Source organism: Colletotrichum lupini, chromosome 4 (genome assembly GCF_023278565.1).
Source record: "Colletotrichum lupini chromosome 4, complete sequence".
Lineage (NCBI taxonomy): Eukaryota > Fungi > Ascomycota > Sordariomycetes > Glomerellales > Glomerellaceae > Colletotrichum > Colletotrichum lupini.
The window spans coordinates 4,837,113-4,852,361 of NC_064677.1; the positions used below are offsets into that span (position 1 = coordinate 4,837,113).

A 15,249-nucleotide genomic window follows, 5' to 3' on the forward strand; every position below is an offset into this window, starting at 1 on the left:
CTCAATCTCACGATATAAGCCCTTACCCTTAGCTTGACTACCACATACGACCATACCCATTGGAAAACTCGGGATCCCGTCCGCTCTCCCATAAATAAGCCAATGAGGGCCGGATTAGTAGTTGGGTTGGTGACGACCAGCGAATACCTGGTGTTGTATGTTTTTTAGATTCTCTTTGGGTGAAGGTATCGTCGTTTTGTTGTGGTTGGTGACGATGGGTGGAGTAGGATACGGCTGGGTGCTTTTTGGTGGATGAGGGGTGAATGAGAGGGGTCTTGAGGTAAGTAGTCAAGGGGAATCATGTAGTCAATAGCAAGTTTAGATAAGCATTGTACATATCCGCTTGTAGTCAAGCTATGCCATAGTTCTTCTTAGGGGAGTTGAGTGGAGAGAAACGGATGGACAAGGTATGTCTTTGACCAAACCATGAAATGATGCTGGCTGCTAAACTCATCGGATATTTGCTCGACATTGTGGGCCCAGAAACAGGATGGACAACAGGTATTAAGGACAGGTATTGACCTCACACGATACTTACACGTCGCAAGGCCTGCATTTAGAACTTTGATTTTCTCATATTTGATACGGCAATGTTGGAACTATCGAGGACGAGCCTATATTCTTTGGCGCGACGTTCCTCTCATACATCCCCATATCTCAACTTAACCACCCCGCCCATGCCTTACTAGTGGTAAAACAAAGCAAAGGGATACGATCCATCGTTGAGCACGCCCGAGGCAGGCGATATGGAATCCCCTTTCTCCCATAGTTCCTGTTTATATCTTCTCGAAGCCTCGTCTTCCTCCGCAATTCTCTTCTTTCTGGCCTCTGCCTCCAACGTGGCCTGGTATTGCCTGATGGCGCCGTAGGTGCCGAGGGAGGCGAGGGTCGTCAGGCCGGCGACTTTCCATATGACGGGGATGGCGTTTAATTTCTCTGCCATCTTGAGAGTTCCGTTATAGCCGCTGGAAATCTTGTTCTTGAGGGCGGATATCTTTATAGGAGAGGCGGGGATGATTGCGCTCTGCATCGGATCCGTCTTGTTGACTTTGTTGGCGCTCGGATTGTGAGCCTTGACTCTGCTCATGGGAATGGTTCTGTTGAGGAGCCCAGATCTGACGATTTCTTTTCCGCTCGCCCGACGAGGCCATGTGAAGGCGCTTAGCTTTGGTATGGTGAGCGTCTTGCGTTCCTCGAAGGCTCTCCTTATGGAGCAGCGGTACTCGGAGGGGCTAAGTCTCTTGTTCAGGGTTGCGGTGGTTGACAGGAGACGTGACTGCTGGGTGCCGAGTCTGGTAGCTGGAGTGATTGCGGCCTTGAATGGGGGCATAGCGAGTCGCTGTATGGTGAGGCTGATTTTGGATGCCATGTTGTGAGTTATGCGGTGAGATTTTCCCTGCGTTTGGTATTTCTTTTTCGCTTTCTAATTTGGGATTGGTTTAAGATGGGATGAAGTGAATAGGAATCTGGTAGGGATTCAGAAAACTTGGCTTGACTTATATCTACTTCTGGAGTATCGGAGAAAGGTCGAGTTACTAGAGTTTGATATGTGGTCGGTAAGGAACGTCCATGGTAGAACAGTGTCAAGCTTTGAAGACGTCGTGGCTCCATTTGCTAGTCTGATGAATGGCGCCGAGGCTTGTGACTCTTAGGAAGAGAATGTAAGATACTCCTTTCCGCAGATATCAATTTATTACACATACAGGTTGTCGGACGTGTCTTTCGTTGCGGACTTCGCCTGGATGCGGACACCATGCTTAAAGCCTTAGGTGTGAAGGAGACAGCATGCAACAATGCCGTGATAGCCTACTATGGAGTATATACAATACATATGATAAATTTACTAGCTTCTTTCTGTTCTGCTCGAAGTACAGAGACGAATGGTATCCCAATGGTCACTAGCCTTTAGGAGGGTTGTTGACGAGTCTCGATCCATCAAGGTGTTACGTGAAGACGCAGCGGTCATCGTGGTATAGTATGGGAGACTATCTCGCTAGTATTTTGTGGTCATTAGTACAGTGTAGTGAGGCTCATCAGGCTTTGCGGCTTCAACTCAATACCTGGTTTGACGCAACTTATCGTGTCTCATCTGCCTCTTTATTCTGCTGTGACGTTCATCCGTGAGGCATTTGTTATGAGAGCTCAGGTTGCAGTGTAACTTGTCCCAACCAACAGCTGTAAGTCCCAGCATCAGTAGGCTGCAGATCTGAACACTGGTCCAACCAACCCCTCCTTTGCATCTCCGTTGGTGTGCGAAACTCAGAATTACCATATTCTTGGCTTCGTCATATTTCGGAAGACGCAACTACTTTCGCCCATGATGCAACTCTAATGGGGCAATTGATAGCCGCGTGTAGTTACTCGCGATGCGCCATCAGAGAGTGTGATTATCGGCGGGAAGCATGATGGTCGATGGCTTCACGTACAACTATTGGATGGAAGACTCGTGTTATGATGCAGCTAAGCGCTGCGACCTGCATGTATGGATGCCTCATGACCCCTTTTCTAACCGCAGTCTTCCCAGGCTTTTGGCGAGTCCCCGAGCTATCACATACCTCGGACTCTCCTCATGTCACGCCTATCTTTCGCCTCAATTCTTCAATACTTGTGGTATACTATGAAACCACGATCACTATCGTAACCTATATTTTGGGTTACTTCCGCCAAAGTTTCAAATACTAGATGTGCCAATCGACACAGAGCTCATCACAACTCTGGGCAGACCTTCCGATCCCGAGTCACTAGTGGGCCAGTTGGGGTGTCTGAACAGCAGTGTTTCGTACACCCATGATGGCAGAAACCAAGTCCTCCGAGGGCACAAAGTCCAGCTGCGTTTCGGCCTTGATCTCTTGTTTCAATCTCGGATCGAAGAAGAAGCCTCCCGCCTCACCAGGACCGACGTCAAAGCCAGCCGTTCCATATGAACCAAAACCACAGTCGCCGACCAAGTCTACCGGTGATCCCGTTTCGAACGACAAGGCCGAGTCAATCTCATCCAAACACGCGGGAACCGGAAACACAGACGCCGACAGCAAACACAGTCGAGAGTCTACCGAAGCACATGTTGAGGCGCCCTCCTCAGACGCTCAGCTCGTCAAGTATCAACCTATCATCGTTACAGAAAGCGCGCCAGTCGACCTATGGCATGAGGCGCTCAACAAGACTCATCAAGACACCAAGTCTTGGATGGGAAAGTTCGGCATCGACCGCTCGAGTACCATCCAAGTTCAAGAATTGACGACACTGGTCAGGCAAAGCGAAGAAATATACCAGGATGCCAGTTCAGGACTGAAAATTGGGGAACGGAACATCTTGTGGAGAGATTACGCGAATCGAGTCGTCGCTTGGGTGACCATGATCGGCGACGTTGCCATAGCATTCGCCCCTGCGCCGGTTTCACCGGTATGGTCGGCCCTCAGAGTGCTCCTGAAGGTGATATTATCCATACAGATTAAATGATTATCGAGTTTTGCTGACTAGCAAAGGCCGAGACAAGCCGAGTCGAACAACTTACCGCTATTTTTGGTGCCGCCGACCGTATTCTCGGTATTGTCAGACGGGGTCAGATATACGAATCTGTGTACGGCCTTGCTAGCGCGAATTTGACAGAACCCTCGAAGATTCTCCTGAGAGACTCTCTCATTGAGCTCTATAGACGCTCGCTGGATTCACTAGCATCGACGTCGAATCGGCTCGACGGACAAGTATCCTGGGCAACGCAGTTCCTCGCGGCTCTCACCGACTCGAGTCGTGCGGAACCATTCTTGTCAGATCTTACGGATGCGGAGAATGACGTCTCAAGATGCGCAGAGGCTTGCGTTTGTGAGGCAACAGAGAGGAATCTTCAGTTATTGCAAAGTCTACATAGTCCCCTGAGGCGCATCGATGATAGAGTTACGCAACTTCTGAACAACTTCCAGGAAATGAAGAGGCAGGAGAGAGAGAATGCCATGGATCACATTAGCAATGTGAAAGTCGACTACATCCATGTTGCAAAGAAAGAAATGAGAACGGAGGGAACCTGCGAGTGGCTCGTACAACATCCGAGATTTCTTGCGTGGGAAGAGCCCAGCTTCTCATCAATCCTATGGCTCAACGGTCAAGGTAAGCCATTCATGCGCCTTCATCGTAAACAACTGCTGATGAGTCGGAAAACAGTGGGAGCTGGCAAGACCTTTCTCACTTCTAAGGTGGTTGATCGCTACCGGTCTCGTCCTGGAGATGCTTTAGGGTCGCCAGAGAATGATGAGGGCTTTGCTCACTTTTACTGTGATCGCGGAGTGGCCGGCCGCAGAGACGTTAAATCAATCCTCAGCAGCTACATGGTGCAGCTCTTGACGGTATCACGTCACCGCAACAGATGGCATACAAAGCTTCTGATGTTCTGTAGGGACGTTGCCGCATCTCGACGTAGCCTGGAACTCTCTGAATGCAAACGGTTTGTACGCGACATGGTCAACGCGTATCCGCGCTCTATCCTGGTACTGGACGGATTGGACGAGTGTGAGGAGAACTCAAGATCACAGATTGTGCGCTTCTTCCGAGATTTAGTCAAAGAATCCGACAGGCCCGTTAAGATCTTCATATCCAGTCGCCCAGAAGCGGATATACTTGAATTGATGGGCACATCGACTTGCATCCAAATCAGTACCGCAGACAACGAAAAGGATATTGAGAAATACATTGACTCCAGGCTCAACCAGGTCAGTCTTCGACCCGTTTGGAAAAAGCCGACTGTGCAATCTTTAGTGAGGAAGACTTTGCTTGAGAAACATGGTGGAATGTAAGTCACTCTTCTACGAAATACGGCTGCAAACATCAGATAGAGTCAGTCATTGAAATTGACTGTTTGACCAGGTTCAAATGGGTTCAGCTGCAATGGGATCAGTTGGAGCCATTGAATACAGAGACCGATGTGAAGGAGCGACTCATGCAACTTCCAGAGGGTCTGTCAGCCTCTTACGAAGAGATCTGTTCTCGGCAAAGCGAGTATGCCATGGAGGTCCTCATGAGAGTCGCAATGTGGGTCAAATGGGCCCAGCCACCGCTGAAGACATGGCCTCTACTTCATGCAGTGCGCCTGTCTTTATGTGGCTGTGAGCCCCGTGGCACGCTTCATGTTGATAATGAAAGGCTATCAAGGCACGACTTAGGCGAAATATGCCGTCATCTAATCACCTTTGGAGAACATTCCACAGGGAATTGGTGTTGGAACTTTCCACATGCCTCAATTGGGGAATTCTTCGACAATAAGCTTAATGCCTGGAACCCCGAAGCCGCTCAAGACCTTGCACCATTGCTGCTTCTACATGCGGCTCTCAAATACGAGGCTATGGAATTGCTTTACGCTTGTAAAGAACATCAAGTAAAGGACTGGGCCAGGTACACGTTTACCGCATATGCTCATCGATATTGGCTAGAGTATGTCCGGTCTACATACAAAGCACGCCCAAAAACAAAAGAACTCTCGGCTTATTTGGGCTATTGTCTGGGCCTTGGCAATGCTCCCGATCCCTCTTGCTTTCAGTACCAAACTTCAGTGGATGAGGAAGGGATTAGCCAGAGATCATTGTTGATGGTTGGCCACACAGACCTGGACCCAAGGCTGAATCCTATCTTTGCAGTCTGCGTTTTAGGCTCTATCGACTTACTAGAGCAGCTGCACCGACTAGGAGCTGATCTCAACCAAACAGACACAATAGGAGACTCCTTACTATCACATGCTGCTACGCATGGACACGCTGAGCTTTGTTCGTTTCTCATTGACCATGGAGTGGACGTCAACAAGCGGAATCATACTTCGGGCTTTTCTGCATTAGATTACGCGTGCCAACGTCGACAAATCTCCGTCGTCAAGACGCTTCTTTCGAGAGGAGCAGATACGAACTCCACGAGCGGCCATACACCTCTATGCTATGCTGCTCATGGTGAGCTTGACATCGTTTCAACATTGTTGGACTCGAAAGCGGACCCAAACGTCATGTGTCTTCACGGCCGGGACCACATGTACTACGCCGCAGATGACGTATTCTATTTGCTTGTGGAACACGACGGGCCCCGCCACTGCATCGAATCTGCGTTCATTAGAGACGCCGATGTGATTTTCAGATTGCTTTTGAAGCATGGAGCTGACTTATCACTATTGAGTGCGAATGGCACAAACGCCCTGCATATAGCGGCTTATCGAGGTGCCGTCAAGTGCAGCCGGATTCTCATTGAAGAGCTCGGGTATGATGTGAATAGCTCGCTGGGAGGAGACTTCGGTAGCACTCTTGGAGCTGCCGTGGTTGGCGGATCGAGATTGATGATTAAATTTCTGTTCGAAGAAGCCATGGTAGATCCGACGGCTCTCACTTCCAACCCCCCGAGGCCTGGAATGGCAAGACTTTCCGACCATGAGCACGAGGTTGCACTTCTGACGATCCTGTTTGAGCGAGCATGGGTGTCTGAGTATCTGCTGAAACATAACTATTGGACGGAAGAGGACCTTCTCAGAGTTGGATACCTTCCTGAGCACCTTCGGGGGGAGCAATTGATTTGTGGTACTCTTTACGGCCCTAATGTCAGCAGCCCTCGTCCCGGAACTGGGGCCAAAGAAGTCGCAGACCACTCGAAAACTCAGCGAGATATGGCATTGTCGAATGGGAAGGAGGCCCCAGTTGAATGGGTAATAGAGAGTGCGTGGCGTTTACCAACTCGGAAGGTCCGCTGCGTCAATGACGTTGCTGGGCCGGGACAGTAAAAGTCTCGATTGGGCAACTCGAACAGCGTCACTAAACTCAAATCTCAGTGGTCTCATTCACGGAACATTCTGTCGTCTTATTTGGTGACTCGAGCTATTGGTAGATATATACACACTCTACTCGAAAGCGAGTCACAATCGCTTGTAGCTCTAGGGGATTGATGGAAAATGAAGTAGCCTTAAGTGCTGGTTCCTTTTGGCGGCGGGCCATGACCGCTTGTGACCATGCATAGGTACTCTGTACTCTACCTTACACACCCGAACTTCCACAAACGACACACGTCGTCTGTAATTTTTTGAGATGGTGCTGCGCTCAAGCTCACGCATGCGAGATGCATCCTCCCATCCGAACGGTGAGACGGCATCTTGACAGCCATGCGGCGCGCGGTTGCGCGATGTGCGGGGTACGGGATTACATCACATGTGAAATGGCGGGGTCATTTAAAAAGACAACATGCTCCTCCCCTCCTGCAAAACACGCGATTTTGAAAATGTTTTTGTTTTACGATTTCAATTCTACAAACACGGATCGCTCAAGACCGCATTGTTTCCCTTTTCACAGGTAACAGGATATCGTTACGCAAGGTAGGTAGTTTTACACAAGGCGTTGGAGGGGGAGGTTTTGGTGGGTTTCGGGGGTAGCTCTCCACTTTATATCAACACGTAACAACAACGGCAACATCATTCAACACAACCGATCTCCAGTGCGCCGCTTCTACTGCTTGTAAGCGCTGGGTCCGATCATGAGCTCGGGGCGGACGAGCTTGTCAAAGTCCTCCTCGGAGAGGGCGTTGAGCTCGAGGGCGGACTCCTTGAGGGTGAGGCCCTTCTTGTGGGCGTTCTTGGCGACCTTGGAGGCCATGTCGTAGCCGATCTTGGGGTTGAGGGTGGTGACCAGCATGAGGCTGTGACAGTGTTAGCAATAAGACGTATAATTTTGCAGATAATATTGGTGACTTACGACTCCTTCATGATGCTGGCAATCTTCTCCTCGTTGGCCTGGAGGCCGACGACGAGGTTCTTCTCAAAGGAGCGCATGCCGTCGGAGAGGATGCGGACGCTGTGGAGAAGGTTGCGGATGACCAGGGGCTTGTAGACGTTGAGCTCGAACTGGCCGTTCATACCGCCGATGGTGGTGGCGACGTGGTTACCCATGACCTGGGCGCAGACCATGGTGAGGGCCTCGCACTGAGTAGGGTTGACCTTGCCGGGCATGATGGAGCTGCCGGGCTCGTTCTCGGGGAGGTTGAGCTCACCAAGACCGCAGCGGGGACCACTGCCGAGGTAGCGGATGTCCTGGGCGATCTTGGAGAGGGAGGCGGCGAGGGTGTTGAGGGAGCCGTGGGCCTGGACGATGGCGTCGTGGGCGGCGAGGGCCTCGAACTTGTTGGGGGCGGTCTCGAACTTGGTGCCGGTCATCTTGGAGACCTCCTCGGCGATGCCCTCAGCGAAGCCCTGGAAGGTGTTGATACCGGTGCCGACAGCGGTACCACCCTGAGCGAGCTGGCGCAGGTCGGGAAGGGAGGACTCGACTCTCTTGATGCTCTGGCTGAGCTGGGCGACGTATCCGGAGAACTCCTGCCCGAGGGTCAGGGGGGTAGCATCCTGCAAGTGAGTGCGGCCAATCTTGATAATCTGCTTGGCGTCAAACTCGTCAACCTTCTTCTGGAGCGCATCGCGGAGGCTCTTGAGGGAGGGGAGGAGCTCCTGCTCGATCTCGAGGACGGCGGCGATGTGCATGACGGTGGGGAAGGTGTCGTTGGAAGAGGCGGAGCGGTTGACGTGGTCGTTGGGGTGGACGGGCTTCTTGCTGCCCTTGACACCGCCGAGAATCTCGATGGCGCGGTTAGAGATGACCTCGTTGGCGTTCATGTTGGACTGGGTACCGGAGCCGGTCTGCCAGACGACGAGGGGGAAGTGGTCGAGGAGCTTGCCCTCGGCGACCTCAGCAGCGGCCTGCTGGATGGCCTTGCCAACCTTCTCGTCGAGGCCGTAGCGCATGTTGACGGTGGCGGCGGCGCCCTTGAGGATACCAAAGGCCTTCACGATCGGGGGCGGCATGCGGTCCTGGGGCTGGTTGATCTTGAAGTTCTCGAGGGAACGCTCAGTCTGAGCACCCCAGTACTTGTCCGCGGGGACCTGGATCTCGCCAAAGGCGTCGCTCTCGGTACGGGTTTCGGCCATTCTGGGAGCAGTGGTGTGAATGCTTCTCTGGAGGGAGAAAGGGCTGGTAAGGTTTGTTGATCTGGAGTTCGTCGCGGGGTAAAGAGCTGCGGGGGAAGAGGAGATGTATCGGGTCGAGCATGTGGAGAGGCTCTTTGCGCATGTCCTCGGCATAACGGTAAGCCGTGTGTTTGCCAGGCCGGAAGCGGCGCGACGAGCTGGTGCCGATCGAAGCATGGCGGGCGTTTTTTTTTTTTTTTCCTGTTGGTGGTTGGAGAAAGGGTCTTGGAGAGTAGAAACGGCGGTCTAAGTCGCAATTTCTAGCTTATACGGAGCCAATTGAAGCTTTGATGACCTCGATGGGTGATGAGAAGGAGTGCGTGAAGTTATTGCCAGATTAACCAAAGAAGATCTCCAAGGACGAGAGGAAGGAGAAAAAAAAGGTCTCGTTTTTGCCGGCTCAATAATTAACAGGAGTTCCATCACCTCCGAGTTCGTTCCGTTGGGGGAGCTCTGACACTGTGGAGCTTGGTTGTGGTCCGTGCAGCCCGGCTTATCCCGATAACCCGATTGCGCAGCAACGACCACCGGCGGCCCTGCCTTTGGCCGAAAGTCTCCGGTTCCCCATGCCTTACATAAGCAGCCGAGAGTGGGATACCTCAGTCTGTCATGGAAGATTACCTAAGGCATCTGGGAGCTCCTGTGCTCTCGTTGACGGAATCCTTCGGCTTTTCATCCCACCCGCCGTGTCACCATCTAGTGTAGGTCCCGACCCGAAATCGTCGGCCGTCGACCATCGACTACCTAGATTCCCAGCGTGGCATCGTCACTGGTGCAGCAGCGGCAGCACGCACTCGTTCAGCCCCCAAAGGCCCTTGCATCGTCCGCAGCGGGAGCATGTTGATAGGACGAGTAGGGCAACATGGCGGGGATCCCGGCCCCGCTCCGCTGCAGCATGTCATCACAACACAAGACGGCCCGTTGGGAATTGCTCTCGAGTTTGCAGAAGCACCCGTTCCCCCCTCTTCGCCGCCGCCGCCGCCCACGGGGTCGGAGAGCTTAGCTTCCCTGGAGGAACCCGTTGCCACGGACTCGCCGCCGTTCACAGCCTTCCTCCCATGCCCACATTGACGGTTGACCCCAGCCCGCCCCCTGGCCCTCCGGGGGCTCTGTCCTGAGGGTCTTGGTGCACGCAGGACGCAGTACGACAGAAAGGCGGTGTTGGCAATCTTTGAGGGGCCTTTAGATTTGAGGCCATCGCGGCCATTGGACCATCCGGCGCAACCACACAGCCATTAGCGCCTGACGGTCTACCTAGACGGACAAGTTTTGATCAGCAGATCCAAGAGACACGGCTACCTCATGATGCCAGGCCGGTGCTGCAGGTAATGTCATGAAGCATTACTCGCCAGTAGCTCATACGACACATTTCCCGCCAAGTTAGGTAGCCACCGAGGAGTCAGAACAGGGGATGGACAATGCGAGCTCCATTAGCTTACTGCATGGTACCGCAACAGCTGTTGCTAACCAACTAACTTGCTGCTGATGCTGATGCCGTCCTGGTCAGGATGAGGAAGAGACGCTATGCAACTGGGTGGGTTTCACATCCTTCAGCCCAACTCTTCTCCTTTTGGGTGGCTTGCTCATTGCTCACTTACCCCATTTTCCCATGCCTACCCTTACATTAGTGCATCTATCTGTCTCCTTTCCTTTCTTTTACATGCATCCACAGCCTCCTCGTCTTTCGTTTCGTATCCAACCCTATGCTCGAGGCTCCAAGATCTGTACAAGTACTTGAAGTCAGCCGCACGCTGGTCAATTGAAGCTAAGAGAGCACGCGACATCTCATCTCTTCTCTCTCCCCTCTGATATATAAGAGCAAAAAAAAAAGAGGAGCTCCCGTCGCCCTACGCCCACGGTCCCTGTCCCACACACACACTCTTGGGCCAGAGAGTGCCCCTCATTGCCTGTCCCGCACGTTTTGTCTCAACTTCGAGCTCCAAAACCCCACCTCGATTCCCGTCAACTCGCATTTTCGCAGCCAAGTTCAGACTCAACAGCGACAAACCCAGTTTCGAGTGTCCAGAGTCTCCAAGCAACTACCATGTCTCTCCAGGTTGACGACCGAGGCCGTCGCACTCGTTCGCGCTCACCGGGCCGTCGCGAGCGCAGTCGGAGCCCCGCGGTCCCCGCCATGGTTGATCCCCCGCGCGCGCCCAGCTATGCTTACCCGGAAGACGACCTCGATGGTGGCAGATATGGACGTGAAAGGGGAGGCGCCAACGTCGTCACCGCAGAGCCGGGCGCCAGCCGCGCCATGTCCGGAGCCATTCCTTACCCAGAGGACGGCAGCGACGCAATGTTTCCAGGCACCAGGTCACTCTACGACTACGACGACCCGCGCGGCAGTAATCCTGCTTACCGTCCGCCCCCATCCCCGCAAGACAACTACTACCGCAACTCGCGCGAAAAGTACGACGAGCCCCGCGATGACGACAAGCTCAAGTATCTGCCCGCAAAGTACAGCAGTCACGGTCGCAGCAACAGCAAATACGGCAACGAGGCCGAATACGCGCCTCAAAAGCCGCCTCGCCCTGACGCGGGCGACCTGTACCCCCCAGCGAAGCCCCCTCGCCCTGTGTCGCCCGGCGGCTACGCTTACGCTCAGCCGCAGCCCTACGAATACGCAAAGACCGACGACAAGGCCAAGAAGAAGGAGGAAAAGAAGAAGGCTCTGGAGGAGAACCTCGCATACGGCTTCGACCCCAATGCTTCTAGACCAGGCGGCCTCGCCCCTGAGCCCCGATACTCTGGTCGCGCACCGAGTCCAGGGCCACAGATCTCAGCCGGCGCCGCGCAGTACTACGCCAACGACCCGCGCGTCTCGTCCAATGTCTTGACGGTCGAACCCGGCAGCCGCAGGCGGGACAAGTCGCCCCAGCCGCCTACTCACCGCATGTCGAACCTATCTGTAAACACTGGCCACCACTCCATGAACGTGAGCATGTCGCTAGCCAACGCACCGGGGTCGCCGCTGCTGGAGTCGTACCACGGTACCTATCAGGACATGTCACCCATGCCGTCACCCATGCTGCTCCCCTCATCACACGACCTGCAGGTCATGGAGCCCCTCTCGCCAATCGGCTCCGACGATGAGGGCCGACGACGCCGCCGTGCGCGGTTCCACGACATTGAGGACGATGCGTCGAGAATCGCAAAGGCGCTACGCAGCGACAGGAAAAACCCGGACCCGGAGCCTTTGATTGAGATCCTCCCCGGCCTCACCCATGACCAGGTCATGGACCTCCGCAAGGAGTACAAGGCCCTCGTCAAGACGGGCGCCGACCGCAAGGGCGTCAACGTCGCCAAGCACATCCGCTCCCGCCTCAAGGACTCCGACCCGAACCTGATGAAGGCCTGTTACGCCACGGCGCTCGGCCAGTGGGAGAGCGAGGCGTACTGGGCCAATTTCTGGTACCAGGGCGACAAGACGCGCCGGGAGCTGCTCATCGAGTCGCTCATGGGCCGCACGAACCACGAGATCCGCCTCATCAAGGACGGCTTCAGCGATAAAAAGTACGACAACAGCCTGACAAAGTGCATGAAGACGGAGCTCAAGGAGGATAAGTTCAAAAAGGCCGTGCTCATGGTGCTCGAGGAGCGCCGGATGGAGGAGTATGATCCTTATGGTCGCCGCCTGGCTATTGACTATCACTCGGTTGAGGACGACGTCTCGGACCTGCGCAAGGCCGTCAAGTCGGAAAAGGGCGGCGAGTCGCTCATGATTAGCATCGTCGTGCAGAGGAGCGACTCACATCTGCGCGAGGTGCTCAAGTTGTACGAGCGGACGTACCGTACCAACTTTGCCCGCGATGCGCTCAAGAAGAGCGGCAACCTAGTGGTGAGTAATTTCCATGGTTACACAAAGTTAAGACTCAGAACTAACCCAGCTTGTCTTCGCAGGGAGAACTCCTCGCCCACGTCCTCAACGGCGTCATCAACAGACCCGTTCGCGACGCTCTGCTAGTCCACCACGCTCTCACGGCAAGCCGCAAAGATGACCTGCGCCGCGAGCTGCTCATCTCCCGCCTCGTCCGCTTCCACTGGGACCGTCACCACCTCGAGGCTATCAAGCGCGCCTACCGGGAGCGTTACGGCCGCGACATGCAGGAGGCCGTCCGCGAAGGCACCAGCGGCGAGTGGGGCATGTTCTGTCGGGAGCTGTGCATCTATCGCATGCCCGACCAGGTGAAGAGCTACGAAAAGGTGCCGGCGCAGGTGCGGTGAGAGGTTTCTGGAAGTCAAAATGAGGAGCGGAAGGGGGAATGACTTAATTTCATGAAAAGATTGATGATGGGATATAATGAGAGCATGGGAGATGGGAGGTTATTTGAATGAAATATTGATATCATATTCTTAACTCGTAATGTCACTTGAACCAGGCCTTCCGCGAGCTTTTCACCGTGAAACTTGCTCCATGGTGTAAACCCTCATCACGACCGTGGGTGACCCTGAAATCGAACAGCCTTCACAACCTCATCCCTCCTAGCAACGGCCGTCTCCCCCAGAGCATACGAACTCCCCTGCGACCGATCATCCATCTCCCCAACCCTCTCGCTAACATCCGATCTCCTCTCCCAGCTCCTCGCCCGTCTCCTACTTCCAGGTTCGACATTACCCCTTCCTCGATCATCGCCGCGCCGTTGATCATGATGATACCCGCCGCCACGATCTACACCACGCTCATCACCGCGTCGTCCGTCGTCATATCCGCCACCGCCCCTGAACTCCCGCACCCCTTCATCCCCACGGCCGCCGTGCATAACATACCCATCCCTCCTATCTCCGCTAACCCCCCTCCTCACACTCCGGCTTCGACTCCGACTCCTATCCCTACTCACAGTCCTACTTCTGCTCCTCGTCAAACTCCTGCTCCTACTCCTACCCCTCTCACCCCCCCACCTCCCGTCATCACCCTCGCGCCGAACATACACATGCCGAACCCTCTCACGGAAGTACCTCCCTCCATCGCGAGATCTACTTCTTGCTCCATCCTGTGGCCTTCTCCACTCCTCATCGCGAGATCTGCTTCTCCGAGGAGGGGGAGGAGAAGCCTCATACTTCTTAACTGGTGATAACAGCCATCCGCCCCGCGAAGGGCTAAAGACCTCTTTATGCCTCAGACCATGGTCTCCACTACCAGAATTATGGTGATGATAACTCCTCAGGCCGTGTCTCGGTATATCTCGTTGTCCCCTTCCCCCTCTTCGGGGCTCCCTCATCGTATACGGCCGTCTTAAATCTCCGCAAGATCCAGTGCTGGTACAGTTATGCCTCCTCATCGCATTTGTAGGTCCCAAGAGGCATCCTCGTGATCCGCGTAATTTATCGTCGACCTTGAATCCCCATCTCTTTGGATCTTGCTGTTCCACATCATTAGCGACGTTCAAACACAAACACCAAACCTCTTTCTCCTTTAGTCTCAGCCCTCACCTCTCCGCAAGACCTCAGAAGGCAAGACCCAAATAAAAAGGTCACAGAGAAGGGAATACCAACCTCACCAGGACACCTCGAAACACCTACAACATCACCACCCCACTCCCCCAGCTTCTTCACAGGATAAAGCTTACTCCAGAACCCCTTTCCCTTCTTCTTCTTCTTCCTCCTCTTCTCACATGTCTTGCACTTCTTCCCCCTCTCGCCTCCACAATCCCTTGGTGTCATCCTCCCACCAACCTCGCATCCAAATCCAATCCCACAACCCCCCCTTCCCCCTCCAGCCTGCAACCCATACCCACCAGCACAACACCCCGCCATCTCAAAGCAACATTCATCTTCCTCCCAACACCCTCCACACCCTCCCCGCCCGCCACAAACATCATCCTCCTCCTCGTCCGAAGTCGTCTCTGACTCCGAGGTATCTTCACTCCCGTCATCATAGTAATAATACCCCCTACTACTACCCCCACCCTCACCAACTAAACCTACATCAACACCTTCCTCGATAACACCCTCATCATCAAGACAAATCACCTCGCCTCCAACATCGCTGAGTCCCCCGACTGGTACCCGCTGTCGAAGGTCCGTCATCTCCAAAAGAAGAGTGTGTTTCGACCCCGATGGGGATGTTGTCTTGTTAGGTCGGTGGTGTTCGCTTCGATTAAGTCATCCGACTTCCGACTCCCAAAACCTTGAGTAACGAGGCAGATGATGCTTGGGATCAAATGTGCTTCAAGACAAAAATGAAAAACAAGTAAGACGAAGTCACAGAAACTCGAGGGAGAGAACAGCCGCTCCTCGCCCTTTTGTTTGCTCCCACCACCAAACTTCCCCTCCTCTCGAGA

General features: G+C 53.9%; 7 protein-coding genes across 7 annotated transcripts; 4 read left to right on the forward strand and 3 right to left on the reverse strand.

The window, feature by feature from the left end:
- Positions 1–685: 685 nt before the first annotated feature.
- Positions 686–1,369, reverse strand: CLUP02_08551 (uncharacterized protein; the record flags this gene model as incomplete). Its single annotated transcript, XM_049287539.1, has 1 exon — positions 686–1,369. One exon carries the CDS (start codon positions 1,367–1,369, stop codon positions 686–688), a length of 684 nt encoding a protein of 227 aa, XP_049144682.1.
- Positions 1,370–1,583: 214 nt separating this feature from the next.
- On the reverse strand, positions 1,584–2,319 carry CLUP02_08552 (uncharacterized protein; the record flags this gene model as incomplete). The annotated part of the gene is made up of 5 exons (XM_049287540.1): positions 1,584–1,638; positions 1,704–1,764; positions 1,873–1,985; positions 2,061–2,198; positions 2,270–2,319. The coding sequence occupies 5 exons, from the start codon at positions 2,317–2,319 to the stop codon at positions 1,584–1,586; spliced, it is 417 nt and encodes a 138-aa protein (XP_049144683.1).
- A 471-nt stretch (positions 2,320–2,790) lies between these two features.
- On the forward strand, positions 2,791–6,742 carry CLUP02_08553 (uncharacterized protein; the record flags this gene model as incomplete). The annotated part of the gene is made up of 4 exons (XM_049287541.1): positions 2,791–3,402; positions 3,486–4,104; positions 4,159–4,783; positions 4,858–6,742. 4 exons carry the CDS (start codon positions 2,791–2,793, stop codon positions 6,740–6,742), a joined length of 3,741 nt encoding a protein of 1,246 aa, XP_049144684.1.
- A 715-nt stretch (positions 6,743–7,457) lies between these two features.
- On the reverse strand, positions 7,458–9,142 carry CLUP02_08554 (fumarate hydratase; the record flags this gene model as incomplete). Its single annotated transcript, XM_049287542.1, has 2 exons — positions 7,458–7,647; positions 7,704–9,142. 2 exons carry the CDS (start codon positions 9,140–9,142, stop codon positions 7,458–7,460), a joined length of 1,629 nt encoding a protein of 542 aa, XP_049144685.1.
- A 660-nt stretch (positions 9,143–9,802) lies between these two features.
- Positions 9,803–10,036, forward strand: CLUP02_08555 (uncharacterized protein; the record flags this gene model as incomplete). Its single annotated transcript, XM_049287543.1, has 1 exon — positions 9,803–10,036. The coding sequence occupies one exon, from the start codon at positions 9,803–9,805 to the stop codon at positions 10,034–10,036; it is 234 nt and encodes a 77-aa protein (XP_049144686.1).
- A 973-nt stretch (positions 10,037–11,009) lies between these two features.
- On the forward strand, positions 11,010–14,040 carry CLUP02_08556 (annexin ANXC4; the record flags this gene model as incomplete). Its single annotated transcript, XM_049287544.1, has 3 exons — positions 11,010–12,806; positions 12,869–13,183; positions 13,348–14,040. The coding sequence occupies 3 exons, from the start codon at positions 11,010–11,012 to the stop codon at positions 14,038–14,040; spliced, it is 2,805 nt and encodes a 934-aa protein (XP_049144687.1).
- A 394-nt stretch (positions 14,041–14,434) lies between these two features.
- CLUP02_08557 (uncharacterized protein) lies at positions 14,435–14,815 on the forward strand (the record flags this gene model as incomplete). Its single annotated transcript, XM_049287545.1, has 1 exon — positions 14,435–14,815. A coding segment is annotated over one exon (381 nt), but the record flags the coding sequence as incomplete, so codon positions are not given.
- Between the last annotated feature and the right edge of the window lie 434 nt (positions 14,816–15,249).